A 21,093-nucleotide genomic window follows, 5' to 3' on the forward strand; every position below is an offset into this window, starting at 1 on the left:
TGGCACTCTTTGTTCAAATCAAGAGCAATCACTGCCGTGTCTGGACCACGATTGCAATGGCATCTCAATTAGATGACTGGCATGGGCCAATTACCTTACGGTAGCACAGTGCGTTCGCGTGATTAGAGCGAGCGCGCGCGTGTGTGTGTGTGTGTGCCGGTGTGTGTCTGTGATTGCGTCTGAGAGTGTTTGTGTGTACAATGTTTGCGTGTATGTGTGTAGCAGTGGCCTTCATAGGTGCTCGCTAACAGCACTTGCCCCAACAGTCTGTTAAGGCTATAGGGGGTGGGTGTGGGGGGGGGGCACTTTATCTTTGTGCACGCAGCTGTCTATGTCAAAAATACGGCGGCCGATTCCACGGCAACGGAATTACGCGACACGGAACGTGACAATCGCACGCTTAATTGAAAACTAATTTAATTTTACTTAGAAATATTGTTCACGTGTGTTCAGTTTGCCGTCCTTCCCACGCACCTCCGATGAGCGCGCGGCGCGAAAGAGGTTCAGCGCACACACACACACGCACAGAGAAACGTAAGAGTTCCTTTGGGCTGTTCACGTCTTCTCCACGTTCTCCGATAGAGCGTGTCGGTGCGATACGTTGACACTTCCCATTGTCACCGCCGCCTTCAACGCAATATGGTACCGCGCGCGGTGTGTGTGTGTGTGTTGCGTGTAATTCCTTTACCGTGGATTTATCACATTCACATTTTTACGCGCTGATTTTTTTCCCCTTCCCCTTTCATACTATTGAAGGACGAGAAGAGGAGATTCGCAAAAGGAGTGGTGGTGGGGTGGCGGCGGGGGGGTAGGAAGGGAGGGCTTTGGGTGGGCGGCGGGGGAGGTGGTAGTTGGTTGGGTCGGAGTGCCTGCCTGGCTCGGTTGTCGCGTCATTTAGCCGGCTCTGGTTGCGAGCTATAAAAGGGGGACCAACCACACCACTGAGAGAGCGCGCGCGCGACAACCCCGGCCGCAAACGACCGCGGTCCCGTGGAGTCTCAGGAGCACGCACGGAAGAGGCGTGTGAGCTCAGCCTCGACACCTCGTTGCGACGCCTCTCTGCTGCAGGGAGGGCTGCGAGCGAATCCACGAGCGAGGAGAGTCCAGCGAAACGCGTGAGCAGTGGGCACAGGGACACAGGGACAGGAACGGTCTCCTCTTCATTGTGGCATTTCCTCGAAGAAACGATGCTCCGGAAAAAAATTAACAAAATAAAAGTTATTTCTTTTTCCATGACACAACGTGTGTTTTTTTTTATGTTGCCGAACGACAATGGGTGATGCACGTGCAGTGTGTTTTTTTTAATTCTTATTTTCAGCCCGGGACACACTGCTGTCTGTGATGCGAGCACAGTGAATTTACGAATAAAACAAAAAGGCAGCCTGCTTTGCTGTTAAGTCCATGGATGTGTGCCTGCTATGCCGTTGAAATGGAAATATGCATGCAAATGTACTCTCGATTGCACGCGCGTGTATTCTACATCATGCTTGTTTATAATATTTGATATTATTTATGAATGTGAAATATTCCTTATTTACTGTAGTATTATTATTGTTATCGCGAGTGGGCAACGTTGTGAATGAGAAATTGTTCCTACAATTGGAAGCTTGTAGTTTCAAATCTTGGCCAGAGTGATCTCAACCGGTCGTCTCTCCACGGTCGAAAACAAGGGCAAGTCAACCGTGGTCACCCTTTAGAAATACTGGGCCCTGCCATAAGAATGTGGGATTTCAACAACTGGCTAGGGCTCCCCACTAATAAAATAATACGTAAATTTAGTATAAATACATATTCGCTCTATATTCTTGGGTCTTTCGGTAAAGTCACGTAGATAGGTTAAAAAAAAAATCTACGTGACTTTACCGAAAGACCCAAAAATATGAATTCCTGCAGTCACGAAAGTTTTAAGTCAATATTCATATTCGCTCTACTTTCCAAGGATGACTGAATCCACAGGCGAACGTCGCTTTAATTTGAAACCAATTCACGGTGGGGTGAGTTTGCCGTCTCTAAGATCGAGCACTGAGACAAAACGTTGCGTCTGTATCCGACCCAGAAAGCGATTCGTTGTTCTTGTATTTCCCGCGACCATTCATCCGTTTCGTTCAAATCGTTTCATCCGCTCGTTCACTCGTTTGTTGCTTTGCCCAGGCAGCGTTCGCGGAGGGGAAAGCACCACGATGCACACCCAGCGAGCCGTGATCCTGCTGCTGCTGCTAGTGGCGTGCTTGCCATGCGCGGTTCACAGCCGCCCCGGGGCTCCGGGTCTTCCCTGGCACCTCCATCATGGACGCACCCCGCTCTTCCTGCCCACGCCGAACCAGCAGCCATCGTCCTCCTCTTCCACCCACTCCTCGTCATCGTCGTCCTTTCCCCAAGAGCTGGCGGCCGTGCTGGTGGCGCTAAGCATGGCCAGCAGGGATGCCCGCGCTGTCCGGCCGGCGTCCGAGTGGCTCTCCTCATCGCCGTCAGAGGTGGAAGAGGTGGACGAGGCGGCAAAGCGCGACGAGGGGGAGATGACGAGAAGGAGAGAAATGAGGGCGGAGGAACCGCCGCTGTCCTTGGACCTCACCTTTCACATTCTTCGCGAGATGCTGCAGATGGCCAGGGTCGAGAAGATGTCGAATCAGGCGGACTTCAACCGCAAGATGATGGAAAACGTCGGCAAGTAGCGGCGGGGCTGCTGGATCAAATGTCTCTCTCTCTCACTCACCACCATCGCACCTCTTACCCACTCTCACTTGTAGGCTTCTGATGTGCACCTTCTCCCTCCACGTCGGCCACCGTTGTGTTTGTGATCTTGACATCGGGTTACCCGGTAGCATCGGTTTTAAAAAGTGGCCATTGCCTGCTGATGAGAATGAGTGATGTTGAAAGCAGTCCAGGGTTTGTCTTGTTTGAACAAACTCTGCTTGATTTGACACACACCCAGTGGGTGATCCGTCGAATGCTATTTGATTTCACCGATTAAATGTAACCCATTTACAGTCTATTGATTTAATTTATCTCGTGTAGATGTACATTTACATGACAGCTTAAGTAAAAGATAAATATGTACTTATATTGATTTTAATGACACTAGTAACGATTATAATTACGATGATAAGTTTCAGCCCTTCGCTACGCTGGTCGGTCCGTGTTGGTTAATGGGAGCTCAAGAACCGTTCGAATTACCGTTTGCTACTGATGTTAGCCGTGAACGACAATCATACTCGGGTCTCCGGGCTCATAGTGCAGTGCGCTAACCACTGTGCCACCACTCCACCCCACCGTTCAACACGTACATCACTCGATATACGCTTTCCCTTCTCATTATCTGTATCTTTCAATTGTGTATGCACGTGTAAAGTAACATAATAAGCATTGACCCAAACAAAACTTTAACGTGAGTATTCAGTAAAAGTTCATTATAATAACAAAGGATAATCATGGCCATTCGAGTTTAGAATATGTATTTATACTGGAGGAATCCGATGAGCTATTAAGCTCTTTTTCACAGATGTCCAGTTAAATTTCGATTTAAAGCTTTCGTGACTGCAGGGATTCATATTCTTGGTTCTTTCGGTAAAGTCACGTAGAAGGAAAAAAATAATATAAATATTAAACAAAAAAAATTCTCACGACGTTTCGACTGCAACACAAGCAATCATCATCAGGTGTGAAATCCACAGCAAGAAAATTTGAAAAAAGAGGCGTTTATTTTTTGAATATTTATATTATTTAATTTTTTTCCTTCTACGTGACTTTACCGAAAGAACAAAGAACATAGATATCCAGTTGTACAGATGTCCAGTAGGGTTATATGAACGGTAATTAACATTATTCTGTGTTACCTGAAAAGCACTTTAAAAAAACATACTGGTGGCATGATGCCGTACTGCCCTATGGTGTACTGGTTTGTATTAATCACACGTCTAATGAGGTTTCAATGCACATATGATGTGATCGATATATTAATGTGTGTCTACAATTCGCTTAAATACCTACCAGAATTGTGCATGTGTACGTGTGTAACGAGTTGACTTGTGAAAGATGCCCTTTCCTGGCCCACGGGACGTTATATTTGGCATCGTTAGCCCTGCAGTGCAGTCTTGTACATCCCCATGTATCTACACTCAAGATGGGGCAATGTCACCCTGTATCACGTTCCCAGGTTGTGATCCACGTCAGTGCGTAGGACCGTATGCCACTTTAGAGTTGCGTTATCCAATGTGCCTAAACGTTCGGTGAGCTGTCAGTACAATAAACTGTGTTCTTGTGCCACTTGAAGGCGTGCAAAACTGTGAATGGGTGCGTTGAGACGTTTGCTCCATAGTTATGATTTTATTTCACTTCGCCCGGTCTTCTTCATTGCGAAGCTCGCGGGTCAGTGGTGGGCCTCTGGTGGCCTTTAGTGCGACCCCTGACGTGCGGCTCCCGACAAGAAACAAAAAGTGACACCCCCCCCCATCAAACTCCCAATGGTTCCAAATGTGTGGCGGCCCCTTACACTGATGATGTTTTATCGGCGAAAGTGGCCGCCCCCTCTGAAAATCCGTGAGGAACACCGCCGTAAGACAACCACTGTTGGCTTCCACAACGAAGCCAACCCGAGATTCTTGTCGTCAAAAGGACAAGTCGTCAACGGCGGAAAGACGATGGGCCGAGTCGACTTAGCGAAGAGCGCTGCCTTAGACAAGTCGCTTGGTGACTCGGCTGCGTTGGCAAGCGGTGCAAAAGGTCGATCAACAAAAAAGTTAAATGCAACACATCCGTCAATTATGACGCTGTGCAGGCCCGAAAAAGGAACACACGTACTCGGCGACGTTTCGGGCAATGACCCTTCTACATAGCACATCGGCCAGGAGAGACGGCGTGGATGGTAAGAGTAGGGGACTGCGCTTTACACCGTGGTGCCTGATGATAATTACATTTGAAAAAACTTAAAACTGTTCGTCAGAAAACATTAAAAAAATGTATTTCGCATCTGGCCCTATGGGGTAAAGTAAAGTAAGGAACAAAACAGGAGAATTTCTCCACAGATCTGGCTGTCGCCTGATGATGCTAGTTGTAATTACAGGCGAAACCTCGTACTCAGATTGTAAATGTGGTGGATTTGCTCTCCAACACACCGTTGTGCTGTACTAGTGACGAATTGTTGGGGTAAGCGCTGTTAGCGAGTACCACCTATGAAGGCCGGCACGGAACACGAGGGGTTGGGGTGGTGATATTTACACACCGCTCCGGGTACTCGGTTGAGGCTGAATTGACCTAGGGGAGGTCCATGACCAGTTTATATAACCGTCACTGGTGTTGATGGTGGCCGTGAGCGGGAATCGAACTCGGGTCTCTGGCGGGTTTGTCGCGCAGTGCTGCGTGCCCTGAGCACTGCACCACCTGTTGTATAAAAAAAAATGCATATTAAAAGTGACATTAGCGATTTTTTTAATATAATAGTTGTTTTTAGACTATGCAAACTAATTAGAATTTGAATGAGAAGTCAACAACAGGCTTGATGGGCCATAATAGAGTTTTTTTTGGGTTAAATCGCGTAAATATATCAGTGTGTTGTTAAAACCCACCACCACCGACACAGCCAACTAGTAGAACATGACAATTCGTCACTAGTGCAGCACACCGGTGTGTTGGAGAGCCAAGCCACAACATTTACAATCTGAGTACCCTGGACAGCCCTTCACACCCTCGACGTCTTCCGCCTGGCCGTCCTCTGCTTTTTCGGGCCCAAAGGAAAGTCGTGACACAGCCGATACAGTCACTTCACGCATCCTCTTCTCAGATCATATCGGGCTCACACACCGCCACTTCTTGTCGTGTCGTAGCGCATGAAAGTCGAACTTTGGCGGGTGTCGGATGGCCGCAGGGTGCGGGGCAGTGAACCGCGTTAAAGCAACGTATTGTGGCGGCGGCGGCGGCGGGATCGCCCGCGGTTGTAGGGTTGGTGCAAGGTGCCGAGTTGTGGTTGTCTTCGTCTGTGGGTAGGCCTGGGCTTTGTTGGGACAGAAATCAGCTACAATACGTATCGGGGACATTTAGCTGGAGGATGCCTCCCTCCTAGAAATGCGGCGGTGCATCGGAGCGACATATGGTAGGAAAAGACCAGCAGGTATGGCCCTCGTGGTCCTCCTTGATGGCCTGCTGATGAAGTGGGGCGTGGAGATGCAGCGTTACTGCATCGTCATACCGACTGCTCTGCGGGGCAGGATTATGCGGGCTGTCCATGCGCGATCGATGCACCTCGGGGTGCATAAAACTCTATTGACCCTGAAGCGCGACTTTTTTTGGTCCAGAATGTCGGAGGATGTCCGTAACATGCTGAAGGGATGTGTTGAGTGTGCTCGTCGCAAGCCCCCGCCAAGGCAGGCCCGGCCGACGTTGCAGTCCATCGAGGTGTCCCGGGTTAATGAGCTCGTTGCCCTCGACATTCTCGGACCACTTCCAAGGGGAAGTACCTGTCCCAGTGGCCAGTGGCATGGCCCTTGCTGGATCAGTCGGACGCGTCCATTACGGACACCTTCCTACACGGATATGTTTTGGACAAAGGAGCCCCGGAGAAACTCCTTACCGGCCAGGGTCTCTCTTCTAATTTATTGAAAAAGGTGAGTGACTCCCTCGGTACTAAAAAGATCCAGACGTCACCCTACCAACCCCAGACTGACGGGATGGTAGAGTGCTTGCACAGGACTCTCACATCCATGCTCTGCCAACAGATCAACAAGGCGCAGTCTGATTGGGACTTGCATGTTCCGGGTGTTCTCGCTGCGTATAGGATGGCCCCTCACGCCTCCACCGGGTTCTCTCCATTTTTCCTCATGTATGGGAGGGATTGCGACCCCCCCCCATGGAGGCTCAGTTAGACATGAAACCAGCCAGAAAGAAGGTTGAGATGCCTACACCCATGTACCTTACCGTTAGCGATTTACAGAAGCTCGGGAGGCATCGTGGGGAAATTCGGCCAAACAGGAGGCCGCAAATGAAAAGTTGGTGGGGCTTCGGGAATCCGGAAACTCATGGAAACCTGGGGACAAGGCATGGCGGCATTGCCCCCAGGTGCCCCTAGGTACGTCCCCCAAATTACATAAGCAATGGCAGGGCCGGGTTGAGGTGGTTGAGGTCAAGAGGCCGCAGTGCGTGCAGTTCCAGGTTGGTCGCAGACGTTGGTACGTGCACCCGTCACGTCTGAAACTCTATTTTCCACCTTGTGAGGTCGTTTCATTAATTGCGCCTCAGCGGAATTCTATTCTTCTGCCCACAGGAGTCCAGCGCCTGGCAACAAAGACAAAGACAAAGATCCCCCACATAGCCTGAACAGACTGTAGGGGCAAGTGCTGTTAGCGAGCACCTATAAAGGCCAGAATGGTACACGAGGGGGTGGGTGGCCAGCGCCACGCCCAACTGCCTTTGTCTCCCCAATGTCGATGCTTACACACCGCACCAGGCACTCATTTGAGGCTGAGTCGACCTAGGAGAAGCCCAGGACCAGTTCAAATAATCGTCACTTGTGTTGGCCATGAGCGGGAATCGAACATGGGTCACCAGGTTCGTAGCGCAGAGCGCTAACCACTACACTACAATGCGTTACGCTTTCACATGCGCGGGTCACATGACAGATTTGAAGTCACAGCTCACTTGCCGTGCAAAAATATATGCATTATTGAGCTCCCCCCCCAAAAAAAAACACAAAAGTGTATTTTTATAATTTTTGCATGGTGTACAGTCTGGAAAGTACCCACATGGCAAATTTTAAGTTTGTTGTATGTCGGGAAGTACGCAAAACATTTTGAACAGACACACATAATCACAACTTTGCCTTTGATATATATGGAGAAGTCAAAATTGTGTGTAGGTTTGTGTATGGTCGCGCGCTTGGCTCTCCAACGGTGGGGTTAACGCAAAACAAATAGCCAGGTACCATGCCGTAAGCCCCGCGGTGAGCAGGCACTATTCCTTTTTCACATCCGTCAACTTTAAATTAGTTTAATTAGCCATTTAGTGCGATTTGTGTGCACTTCCATTTTTGTATTTATTCATGACGCGTGCCTGACCATACCAACTCACGCGCCTTTGGTGGGGGAGACGGCTCATGCCAAGTTGCACGCTGGTAGTGAGGGGAACATTTTATTGCGTATTAAAAATGCTATAAAAATACACTAAACGCTCAGGTAAACTCTTCACTGCGTGATGTCCCCCCCACCCGATGCGTGCAGTGATTACTACTATACATTTGCTAGATGCTACCACTATAGGCCGTAGATATTACTGCAAAGCGGCCGAGGAGATCGTGGCTGGGGGGGGGGCAGGGGTAGCAGCCCAACCCCAGCCTGCCAAGGTGCCACCTTGGCCGGCTGGACAATCTAGGCGAGGCCTGCACGGGACTAGGCCTCACCACGCCACTCTGAAAGGTGAGTACTTTGTGCTATACAGTCGATAAATACTGCTATCGAGTCAGCATGTACTACTGTAGTGATAGCAGGTACCACCACAGTCAGTATGCACTGCTGTAATCATAGCAGGTACCACCACAGTATGCACTGCTGCAGTGAAAACAGGTACCATCCAAGTCAGTTACCACTGCAGTTACATTTTTAAGAGTAGTTTTGAAATATTTTTAAAACCCGGGCAACGCCGGGTACTTCCCGCTAGTTCTTAATAAACATACAGAAGACAAGACGGCGTCTCTGAGAGCTACATTACACATGCAGAGGACATGCATTTTGAGAAATACTTTCGGCAAAGGCGACGTCTCACTTAAACTGCACGCCGGTCTGGGCAATTCATCGTTAATCGGCTTGCAAGAGACACACGGCTTAATAAACGCAATTTAGAAGTTGAGTTTTAATGAATTTCAAGCGATGTGTCCAGTGAATAAACAAACAAAATGCTGTGTGAAGTGTGACATCACTTCATGCTGAAGAAATTGCAGAATTTTAAACACCACAATAAACGATACAGTACATATAGACTGTATATGTCAGGGGTCGGCAACCTGCGGCTCCGGAGCCGCATGCGGCTCTTTTGAACCTTGACCGCGGCTCCGGGGCGGATGCTAGCGAGGGGAGGAGGCGCACTGTGACACCTGCTCTGGCGTTGCCGCTGCTGACAGGTCGCCGCTCAGCTCCACACTGCCCGCCCGGTGACAGGCAATAACGTTGCCGTTGCTTTGTCACATGTTTGGAAGAAGTAAAAACCTTCCTGGGCAGCAAAGAGCTCACCTTTGCTGAGCTGGAACAGCCAGAGTGGCTGGAAAAATTACATTTTATGGTAGACATGACAGCACATCTAAACACGCTAAATACAACCCTTCAGGGGAAAGGAGGCACAGCCCTGCACATGCTGGAGGAGGTTTTGGCATTCGAGCGCAAGTTGACAGTGTTTGTCAAAGATTTACAGAGAGGTACACTGTCTCACTTTCCCTCTTTGAGAGAGTTCAAACAAAGTCATGATACGATAAATTTGGAATATTTCAAGTCTGCAATCACCACAATGCAAAGTTCGTTTGGGAAACGATTCTGTGAGTTCAGAGAGGAAAAAACGACATTATCCTTCCCTGTCACTCCCCTGGCGATCGATCCATCCCTATTGAATATGACTGCATTTGCAGGTGTAAGTCAACCTGATCTTGAGATGGAACTGGCCGATATAGCCGACAAAGATATATGGGTGTCCAAGTTCAAATGCTTGACCGCTACTCTTGAGGATGTTGCCCGTCAGAAGGCCATTCTGGCTCAGAATCATAAATGGAGTGATATTGAAAACCTTCCCAAACAGGACAAACTTGTATTCGAAACATGGAATGCCATCCCCAACACTTATATAAACATGAAAAAGTATGCATTTGGAGTCCTGTCGATCTTCGGCTCCACATATGTATGTGAGCAGGTCTTCTCCAACATGAACTATATTAAAAACAAACATCGATCACGCCTCACAGATGACAGCTTGCAAGCCTGTGTGAAAATGAAGGTGACGTCTTACAGCCCTGATGTGCAGACACTGTGCACTGAGGTTCAGGAGCAAAAATCCCATTAACCAGGTAATTTAGCTATTAATTTGCAAAAATATATTTTACATTGTTAAGTGAAAAAGTCCTTTTTTTATTCAGATTGACAGCTGACTGCACGATCCTGTATATAGCAATAAGGTAAGAAACAATATATGCAGTGTTATATTTGTTTTAATAGTTGCAATGGTTTTGCGGCTCCCAGTTTATTTTTTCCTTCGGAAACGGGTCCAAGTGGCTCTTTATGTCTTAAAGGTTGCAGACCCCTGGTATATGTGTACTGGGATGGGTAACGCCCACCTCATTAAAGACGATTGTCCAGAGATGAAGAGTAGGACAATTCATAATAAAGGTGTTTATGGGTCAGATCGCGTACATATAAATACGTCTTCTACACAATTCTGGCAAATCGCAAAAAAATTGTGATTAAGCTGGTTGAAATCACCAGCGAAACGTCGTACTCAAATTGTAAATGTTGTGGCTTTGCTCTCCAACGCACCGGTGTGCTGAAGTAGTAACTAATTGGCACGCTTTGTTCACGTGACAAATATTACTAATTGGCTGTGTCAGGCGGTGATGGGTTAACGACATATTTATATGTACACGATCTAATAACAAAAAAAATACCTTTATGATGAGTAGGTCAAATAACCTCTACAGCGGCTCTCTAGAGCACCTTCTAATGAACGCCCTTCTGTCAACAGTGGCGTTCGCAAGCAATTGCAGGGCTGCACCTTTATAAGGGGGTGATCGGGGTGGCTCAAGATGCTTATCATGGCCATGTTGGAGCGCGTGGGGGGGGGGCGGGGGTGAGCCAGCACCACCGAGGGTTCCGGTGCTGAATCTTCCTTTCAGCTGCACCGCGGTGGTTATCGCCGCTGCTGCTCAGCGTAGCCGCGGTGCAGCGGAGACATCCAACGACGGAGCGCAAGGGCCGGTCTTGAATTGGCTTCAACAAAATCCGGCGGACAGCGATGACGCCCGATGCGGCTCGAGTGACGCGCGGTGCTCCGCGGTTGAGGAGTGAAAGGGGATCGCGGTGGTGGTGGACGGATAGAGGCCGATTGAAGCACAGCGAGTAGTTCTGTGGTGGGTTTCCACCTGTCCAGGTTTCTCGGGGGGGGGGGGCGGTCGTCCTGTTTGTTGAGGTGGCAGATTCCACCGTGGGATATCTGTATCTGTGAAATCTCTCATCCGAGGAAATCGTACATGCTGCGAAGGACAACAGACTAAACAGAGGTTATTTTTGTGCGTTGGGTTTGTTGTTGTGCTTGCCCCCACACCTCCGATTGGCACGGTTGGCTACGTACGGTGCGAAAGAAGTTCAACACATAAATAGTGTCTTTAATTTTGAATTCATGAAGGAGATGTGCGCGGTGGTCTGTTGATGTTCTGATGCGGCTGGTGGTTCCACCCAGTCGACGATGTCAAAGCCAGGAGGTGCGGTCTTTGGCTCTCGAACGAGCCGTCTATTCTGGACATCTCGCAACTCCGATTTGCACGGTTGGCTACTACGTACGGTGGGAAAGAAGTTCAACGTACGTGCGCACGCATATTTTTTACCTGGGCCGATCGAAGTCCTCGTGTTTGTCAGTTGCGCGATGATAACAATTAGCACGCCATTCAAGACCTCGCATTTACACGAAGTTTTCCCCCTTTCCTCGTACGGCGAGATATTCAGACTCCCATGAGACGCTCATTTCACCTGCTGCACCTTCTTCGCATCTGCCTCTGATGTGACGAAATGCTCAAACAGCAATAATGGAACATGACTCGAGTATTAAGACTTGTGATGGCATAGTTTTATTTCAGCTGCAGCACATAAACACGCACGGAAGAAAAAACCCACACAAATTACTTGATCACAATAGGCAGAAGCAACTACGTCAACAATTTGGAAACTCGTTATTATAATGAATTTGACGTGTTTTTGCATGACGAATCGTAACACAGTGATGAAATCTGGCTATTATTAATACCCAATTATTTTTGCTCTTTATTTTTTTACATGGATCTCATTGCTTTACATTTCAAGGCACTTTCTTGTACCTCCGACTCTTCCATTCAACTCTTAAAATAGATTCCACAATTTTCCTCTTTTTATCTCTCCGACACATCGTTCTCGTCACCTCGTCACGCTCGGAATAATACAATTAAATCATCCCTCCTCTTAACCAGTAGTCTACATCCGACTCAAGCTGGGGGTCTGCCAAACTGTGATGACCAGGGCGACATTTCAGCTGGAACTATCCACAGCTCAACTCCGGGGTGGGGTGGAGGGGGTCGGAACGGGGGTCCAGACGGTTTGGGGGCTTTAGGGGGGTTGCCACGGTGGCCAAGATGTCAACTGCCTCGCCTGGTATACAGGAGTTCGTGAGTTCGATCTCGACCCTGACGCCTGCTGCTGTATATAAGAACTATGTATATTAGGAGTTTGCGTGTCTCTCTCGGTCATGGTCGCGTGGATTTTTCTCCGGTACCCCCAGTTTCCCCACCCCCCTCCACATTTAGAAACAACACGCGTTTAGATCATTTGACTTATATAAATGTCCACGTAACAAGCCACTTCGTTGAGCTATCGTTTGTGATAGCCAGGTCACTTCTGCAAAAAAATAACTAGATAGCTCAGAGGGCCTTACAATGATAAAAAAATAAAATATCGTTTCATAGTTTAGCCTCCAGAAATCATGCCATGAGAAATGAAGCCCGTGAGTGATGACCAAAGTCAATCACGTGGCACGCTTCTTGACAAGTGTCGTGAGCACGAAGCGACGGCCCCGCAGTTCCCTTCACTCGTGCAACTTGCGCGGGACCCCTCGCAGATTCGCTTCGTGCAGCACAGCACTGAACGAGCCCGGCATGTCTCTACACGTTTGGAGAAGAAGAACTCTGGATGGAAGATTACGTTGTGTTTGGAATATTTTAAGCGACATATGGTTGTTGTTGCTGTTGTTAGCCGTTTCGTGTTTAATATTATTAGGATAATAATGTCCAGCTATCGCCAATCTATCGCTGGATGAAGGCCTCCGTCATGCTGTGTCAGTTGATTGACACACGCAGGTCCGTGTGCGTTTGTGTTTTTAACGCCTAATAAGAAAAAAACATGTTCTGAATGGGAATTAGCAGGGGAAATACAACTTATCTAAACACGGCACTCAAATACATGATAAACATATCACTCCGGCACGATTCATCGGCGATCACATAAGACTGATGTTAAGTTGTCAGCAGTGTTTAGCTGTGACTGTTTGTTGCACTTTTCAGGACCCATCTCGACATGTTATAATACAATCCAACTCCAAGATGCTGGATTATTTATTTATTGAGCAAGCTTGTGAGAATTTGGGAAAAGAGTCTACGGAAGGGAATTCCAAAGAGCAGTTCGAGGGAAGAAGCTGAAAGACAAGCTTTGTGACCTGCAGTGTGGTGAGTGGACGAGTTTTTGTGGCCTGCAGTGTGGTGAGTGGGTTAATGGGTGAGTTGTTGTGACCTGCAGTGTGGTGAGTGAGTAAGTTGTTGTGACCTACAGTGTGGCGAGAGAGTGGGTGAGTTGTTGTGACCTGCAGTGTGGTGAGTGGGTGAGTTTCTGTGACCTGCAGTGTGGTGAGTGGGTGAGTTGTTGTGACCTGCAGTGTGGTGAGTGGATAAGTTGGTGACTTGCAGTTTGCTGGTTGAACACAAAACGGTGGCGAGGAATCAATGCGTGAAGTTCATGGGAACTGTGACCATGGCAGTATCGATAGTAGAGTGACAAGGAGGCGACTACTGCCGGTAAACGGGTGACTTTAGTCAATCAGCGAGTGCTGAATCATCAATCAAACCGACTTCTTCACAGGTGTGCGCTACTACACATGGTTACACTTAACATGTTCGAATGTATTTGCCCAAACAAGCAAATGGGGCAGTACTTATCTCCATTGCCAACCTCGAGCCAATGGTGGAAATTCCACATCCCCATGGCAGGGGGACAGACATTTGGTATGAATGACCACTGTTGACTTTCTACAGAGTTGTGTTACTTTTATTTGAGCCTGGAAAGTTATCAACCAAATCGCATTCTGAATATAGGGTGCAATAACATAGGATTTTTTTGGATGTGCCAATACCTTGTAATCTAGTGGTAGTTCCTTTACTCCGATAGTTCATGCTCTAAGTCAGCCTAGCAGTGTTCCAGAACATATCGGGTGAGAATTGAAGCCATCGACCCTGTGTAGTGTAACACAAGCAAAGGGCGTCGTATGTAATAATTTACATCGACATGCTGTTGCCATTCGGGTTAACAGCTGTACAGACTTGACAGTCTGGCAAGTGGTTGTGTCGTTTGGCCGGATTTTATTTTGCACCGAGATCTGGTGACATCGTATAGAACCTCATTGCAGTAAATTGCAACAGTTTTGACGATGGACGTTGGCCGACTGAGAGCTGTGTCTGGGTTTGGTCTACTGTGTAAAAGTTGGCGACCCTGGTTACCGTCAACGCAGATTATCATCACGTGCACATTTCTACACCACCATTATCCAAGGCCAAACATTCATTGTGCTCTGCATGAAATCCAAAGTTGAAGCTGAAACTTCGGTGGGCCATTTGTAAAGACTTCCCCCCCCCCAGTGGATCAACACATTGCCAAGCAGATATGATAACAAAACGGTTAAACACGAACTCTAAAATCAAAAGCAGGATGAGGTGATTGACGTTCGGCGTCCAAGGCTCTTGTGACAATGGCGGCTCCTTTGACGTCACATTTTAATTCCCTTGCATTTTCCTTGGCAGCTTTCTTCACTTCAAAACTCAAACTCGGACATATCTACACCTGGCGAAGAGAACACAGGAGCACTGCGATCAAACGTTTCGTCAGCGGCACACCTTGCAGCAACAAAGATATCAATATGAAGACAAATTCAAGGCTGCAGTAGCAGCGTTACTGGCACCGCGATTCGGAGCGGAATTCTCAGGGAAAGTGCTAACATCGGCAGCTCATTACAGCCTCGCTCGACAATACTTTAGGACGACTAAAGTGGCGGATGGGGTGATGAATAATCCACACGCTCCAGTAATAACAGCCTAACTTGAAATTCAATTCAATGCAGTATGGGCCGCAAATAAGCAAACCGCCTGGGAGCAAGGACAGCTGTGCTTGTATCTGAAGTTGCCCTTTGCCATCTGCCCCCAGCATGTCAGCATGTGTTGCTTATACAGTGTCAGAACTGCGCTTATTTGATCGATTGCAAGTGATGCAGTAGCGTGGCTGGACACGGTGAGACCCAGGTGAGACTTAACTGCCAAATGAACCGTAAGCGCGGATAGAATGCCCCCGAGTGTAACCGATGTATAAGTGGGCAGACTTGACAGTGTTCATGGGGAGCCCTACGCTTCTTTACACAGCTCTGATGGAGAACCACCTTCCTGTTAGACGCATTCCCATACTGGAACAAGCTGTTCCTGGGATCTAATATGAGGAGTGGGAGCAGGCCAATGAAGGTAATTTTTTCTCAGAGACTACCTTTCACCATACTTCCCGGCGTCTCTCTAAAATTTCCGAGTAAAGGTCAGTCTGTGGTGCATCGTTCACCTATGGTTAGTGGAATGAAAATGGTAATGGAATTTTGTTAGGCGGCGTCCTTATGCGATGAGCTAACCTCTCGGTTTTCAGCACCTGAGGTCAAACCTGATACGAGTTTTTAATTGGGCCCTGTCACTGAGATGGAGGCTGCTCAGTCTGCTCTGCCGGAAGGGGCTGCTGGCTTAAAAACCAGGAGCCACATCAACACATGATGTAGCAAACCGGGTTCATGGAAACAAGGCACAAGGGGCCAGTGGTACGTGAATTAATGGGGTATGGGCCCTCTCATAACCCATTAAAATACGTCCTATCACCGGTAAATGTGCTGGCTTGAATGTGGTCATCTGCATACAGCCTTATTTAATTCCACTGCTGGCTGAATGCCTTCCCACGCCATGTCGGGTCATAGGGCTTTATTTGGCCATTCTTCACTAAACTGGACAGCGCGTGCTGGTGTAGGGGATAACCGTGGCTGGCTCAAATACCACTCGCTACTGATGTTAGCCGTGGCCGCGAGTTGAACTCAGGTTAGCGGGTTACAAGAGAGCAGTGCGCTAACCACTGCGGCACCGCTCCACCCCTGATAACCAGCGCCTTAATTGCCATTCGTTTTTTTACAATATCTAAATTTTCAATGATAATCATGCCGTGATAGGCCATAGTATAGTTAATGGCTGTTGTACAAAGGACAGCCACTTATTGTTGATTGGCCTGGTGAAGAAGTCAAATTGTCTCCCCGCTCAAATGATGAATAGGGGGCAGTACTCATCTCCATTTGTGGCCCTTAGAGGACTTGTACACCCCGAGCTTGTCACTGCTATTCAGTGGCCTGAAATCAAATGTATCGCTCCGGATGACCGCTGCAAAGTATGATCTTGAGTTTTTTTCATTATAGTGTGCTGATCTTTCAAGGTGCATTGAACATTTTTGATACTCCTACTGTTATGGAGTGACTCATGTTGCCAGCTATGGCTGCAAAGTTTGGTCGTACATGTTATGTAATTCCTTTATTGTTAAATTTGAATCACAGTTCCTATGATCACCGTTACATTGTTTTTATTGCTTTATTTTGGTGATTTGGAAAACGTTTTGGTTAAGCCATATTTGTTTGTTGTAGTACAGAGTTACACTGATAACTTTAATATAAATTGTCTTATGGTTGTTATTGTTTGACTTGCATCCCACTGGGATTTTTGCACACAGCGTTGATATACGGTGCTTTTTCTGGAAGACTTTGCTGTTTTTTCCTGTATTTTTCTGTTTGCGCGTAGTCACTTTATGATGTTTCTTGTTCATGTTTTTGTTTGTTGCGGTTGCACCCGAGTCAAGAGCCGAATGGCTCACAGGGCTATAACAAATACATGAACTGAACTCTGCCAGTCACGGGAATTCGACATTTATATGGAAGGGAGATAATTTTGCCACAAAACAAAAACTCAACACGTACGCGGTTGAGCTTTGTGATATTTGTGGTTGTGCACCGCTGCCAAAGCAGTACCACAATAACAGTTATCCACAGGGCAGGTGCTTTAGATTTAACACAAAACAGTATTATCATTTTACGAATTATGGAATGTATGGTGGACTAAATTACCGGCTATAAATATTGGGGCCAAATGTAATGTGGCTCCTTTTACCTTTATTCCGTGCTTGGATTTACGCAGCAGATGATGTGGGTTTACACGTAAACAGAAGTAGTGGAGATACGTGATCACACTGCCCCCATGCTTTCTCAGTAAACACGTAACGCTCGGTCAACGTTGGCACGTGTTGGATCAACGTTGGTCTAACGTTCAAAGTTTACTGGGTTGCCCATGAGCATCCTTCAGTCAGCATGAGAGGGCCTGATCGAGGTACATGGCACTTAACTCCTCATGGCTCTGGGTCGAGTACCTGGCGATGATGGTGATGGTCATGATGATGTTGATGATGGGTGGACCTATGTCCATGGGATGGCAGAGCGGGTGAGAGCCACGGCCTTCTCAACCTGAGTCCATAGCTGCAGCAGAATGAGCAGTCCAGCCATGATTGCAATGCAGAAGGCTAACTCCTGATGGCAGACGCAACAACAGCACACGGCGGCGTGAGATGGGAAGCGAGCGTGCGCGGCGCGAGCGGCGGTGCGGACGCAATGGACGCGATGAGACAAGACATTTGGGGTGGGACGGGCAGACATTCGCAAGATGCCAAGAAGGGCGCGAGACTGTAACGGTCACAATGAAATGAATTAAATGTTATGTTTCGTGGTTAGGCAAACCCTACCTTACCTACGTGTCCTGTGTGCATTTATTCTAGCGATTCTTTTGTTACGAGTGAAACCCTTTTGGGGTATTTTCTTGCGATTCAACCTGTGACTAAATGTTGTTTTTGGGTGACAGTTCCTGCATCATTAATGTCAAGGGACACCCAGTGGCTTTGGTTGAGGAGGCCATACCTTGCTAATAAGACTCTGAGAAATATAAACCGGAACGACGTCACCTCGCTTATGAAATTAAGGTGATTGGGAAAATGCCAAATTGTAAAGAGACCCGCCGGCCAATAACTTTCCTTCCTATCATGAAATAAATGCCAATGCCTCCCAAGCACCGTAGGTTTTACAATTACAATCGTTCCATGGAGGACAAAGCATTTAGAGCAAGAAGACAGTTCCTCGGCCAGGCGCTTAACTCTGCACAATGTTCACCCATCCAAGACCAACATAAACCACAGCAGACGGCAGCACCAAAGATCCCCCGTATAGCCTGAGCAGACTGTAGGAGCAAGTGCTGTTATCGAGCACCTACGAAGGCCGGCACGGCACACGAGGGGTTGGGTGGTCAGCACCACGCCCGGCCGCCTTTGTCTCCCTCGTGGCGATCTTTACATACCGCACCAGAATCAGAATATGTATCTATACTGGAGGAAAATGATGAGCTATGACGCTCTTTTTCACAGACCTCCAGGTACTCAATTGAGGCTGAGTTGACACATTCTGTGTGCCACGCGGTGGCGTAGCTACCGCCTGTGGAGGCGGTGCAACTGTCCTGGGGCCCGTGGACCACAAGGGGCCCCAGGCGTGGGGTCACGACGATTGGGGTTGGGATTCAGACAGCGGAAGGCCCATTTCAGTCCTTGCATCGGGGCTCATGCCGACCGCCCTACTAGGCCACTGAGACCCAAAGACTTACATCGTGACCCATAGGACCTGTTGTCCCACACGTAGACCGGTAGACTCACATACTCGAAAAGAGACCCCGCAGAAGTATACAGAACCGACGAAAACTAACACAGGACCCAGCGGCGTAGCCATTAAGCGTGTGCAGGCGGTGCAGCCGCGTCAGGTTCCACGTACCCGATGGACTACGAAGACACGGTTGCAAATCGGACAGGGGGAGGCCCCAGGACCCATGCGAGCCAGGCGACTACGCTACTCACTGCCACCATCCCCCCCCGCTCTCCTCTACTCGTCCAACGCGGCAACTTTCGGCGGGGGGTGGGGGGGGGGTGACGGCAAGCACTGACCTGTGGGCAGGGCCGACTCGGGGGCGCTGTCGACACGGGGCTCCGGCGGACGGGGCCGCGCGTCCCCGGGCCCCCAGGCCCTGGTCACTTGCGGCACCGGGTCCTCTGCCGCTTCCTCCTCCTCCCCGCACGACCAGAACTGAGCCTCGGGCTGCCTGTCACCCTCATGTCCCCCATGGGCGCTCCCTGCTGCCTGGCCGCCACAAATCCCATTGACATTTGCCAGGCTCTTCGGTGTGGTGGGGGGGAGAGAGGAGTCGGTCACTGCTGACGGGGGCGTCTCTCCCGTCGTTAATGAAGACAAGAGAGAGAGAGAGACAGGGAGAGCCGCCGCCCGCGCGGACTTGGCCAAGGCAATTTGCGTCACGACGCTCGCCGCTCGCTTTCGTGTCCTCTGTTTAAAAATGTGACAATCTGAAGGAGACACTTCAGAGTGACTGCCATGCCCAATGGGTTGGGGTTGGGTTGGGTTGGTGGTGTTCGTCTACATTAGTGCAACCGAGCCAGCGGTGGAGAGATTTCACATGTCCTATGCCAGGGTCTGGTTTCTGTACGCAACAACCGCTGGCGATTTAACACACGGGGGGTTACTCATTTCGTTGACCATGAAGAGAAGTGATTTAGCCGGGTCAACCATCGACTGAGATTTGAACTCCGTAAGAGATGAGTGCTGCAACGTTTAATCCCATTCGCTTGTCAGAACGTTTTGGATCGATGCTTTTATACCGGTGTGGGTGAATTGTGTCTACTCACACCTTGCAATGTGTTTACAATTATAGATTATTACCTTGAATCGCTAACTTAACTACCTTAGCTACTCTGCATTGTAGTTATTTCTATTACTTCCACATGCTCCCCATGCTTCGTTTATAATTGCTCGATTAATCATTTTTGCTTATGCAATGAGATTTGCACGTGACCCTCCCTATTTTAAACTCCGAATCTCCCTTATGCACACAAAGGCTCTTTCCTCAAATTGCTCTCACCTGGTGTCAAATGCATTATTCATTTTAAATTCCAATTACCATTGCACTTTATCTCTTGAATACACTTATAAACGGTATATTTCAGTTGTTTATGATATTTGTTGTTGTTTACACTGCATGTAACCATGTTTAAAATGTTCATGTTTGCTATTTGCATCATTTTGTTTACATTTTCGCAAATCTTTGTTTTATCAGATTTGTGTTTTAATTGATGCTGCTTTCCTTCCGCTGAAGAATTTATTTGTTCCAGGCATTTTATTCTCATGTATTCACTTCATGGATCCCTCGTGCAATAGATAATTTCATCTCAATAGGTCTCTTTCACAGGACTGATTGAATCATTCCGTCGCTGATCGATTTCTGAAATTGACATGAAGTCCTATGTGATTAATTCAGCCAGGTGAGAGGTCATTGAGATTTGGCATCACTTTGCGCGCAGGACAGATGCCCGATGACCGTGTCAGCACCCAGACAAGGACTGCTAGTGCTCCCTGCACTTACCAGAGAAGTGAGGTCATAGAAACCCAAACATCGATCTTAGATGCATCGGCAGCAACACACGGCAGCGTGCAGTGGGCTTGTGTTAAGCGTGGAATGGACCGCGATGTGGTGGTGACATGGAGTCGTGAAATGTGACATTCAATGCACTTCCATCGGGCCTTTTGATGCATTCTGTAAAATCACTTAAAACTATTTGGTATTATTTCAATCGAAAGTCGAGCAAAACATTTAGCACGTGCACTTGCGTATGTGTGCCTGCATATGAAGAGTAGTAGTGTAGCGTTTAGCGCTACGCTACAAACCCGGTGACCCGAGTTCGAGTTCCGCTCACGGCCAGTACCAGTGACGGTTATCTGAACCGGTCCTGGGCCTCCTCGAGGTCGATTCAGCCTCAAATGAGTACCTGGTGCAACGTGTGAAACCATTGCCACTAGGGAGACAAAGGCGGACGGGCGTGGTGCTGGCCACCCACCCCCCTCTGTAACGTTCTCGCCTTCATAGGTGCTTTCTAACAGCATTTGCCCAAACAGTCTTCTACGGTTATGCGG

The 21,093-nt window shown here is 48.3% G+C and overlaps 2 protein-coding genes and 1 long non-coding RNA gene across 4 annotated transcripts in view; 1 reads left to right on the forward strand and 2 right to left on the reverse strand.

Moving 5' to 3' along the window:
• The first annotated feature begins 861 nt into the window (after positions 1-861).
• On the forward strand, positions 862-4,269 carry LOC144718011 (uncharacterized). 2 transcript variants are annotated; one of them, XM_078593869.1, is made up of 2 exons: positions 862-1,115; positions 2,152-4,269. In XM_078593869.1, the coding sequence occupies exon 2, from the start codon at positions 2,181-2,183 to the stop codon at positions 2,670-2,672; it is 492 nt and encodes a 163-aa protein (XP_078449995.1). In that variant the 5' UTR covers positions 862-1,115; positions 2,152-2,180; the 3' UTR covers positions 2,673-4,269. The 2 variants fall into 2 exon arrangements, with proteins under 2 accessions (XP_078449995.1, XP_078449996.1); XM_078593870.1 differs by having other exon boundaries at positions 2,156-4,269.
• Positions 4,270-11,777: 7,508 nt separating this feature from the next.
• On the reverse strand, positions 11,778-17,603 carry LOC144717843 (uncharacterized). The gene is made up of 2 exons (XR_013585152.1): positions 17,451-17,603; positions 11,778-14,807 (listed from the first exon to the last, which is right to left on the reverse strand). It is a non-coding gene; the product is annotated as an uncharacterized LOC144717843 (long non-coding RNA).
• Positions 17,604-18,551: 948 nt separating this feature from the next.
• The window catches only part of LOC144717828 (tripartite motif-containing protein 54-like), a 35,848-nt gene continuing 33,306 nt past the window's right edge, over positions 18,552-21,093 (reverse strand). The window contains exons 9-10 of the mRNA XM_078593512.1: positions 19,059-19,251; positions 18,552-18,580 (exon numbers count right to left, since the gene is read on the reverse strand). Of these exons, the coding sequence (XP_078449638.1) occupies positions 18,552-18,580; positions 19,059-19,251 (222 nt within the window). The remainder of the gene's footprint in view (positions 18,581-19,058; positions 19,252-21,093) is intronic.

The sequence above is a fragment of the Lampetra planeri genome, chromosome 4 (assembly GCF_965212315.1).
Source record: "Lampetra planeri chromosome 4, kcLamPlan1.2.h2, whole genome shotgun sequence".
In the NCBI taxonomy this organism is placed as follows: Eukaryota; Metazoa; Chordata; class Hyperoartia; order Petromyzontiformes; family Petromyzontidae; genus Lampetra; species Lampetra planeri.

Coding starts and splice junctions, on each gene's coding strand:
- LOC144718011 (XM_078593869.1), top strand. CDS start 2,181: ATGCACACCCAGCGAGCCGTGATCCTGCTGCTGCTGCTAGTGGCGTGC.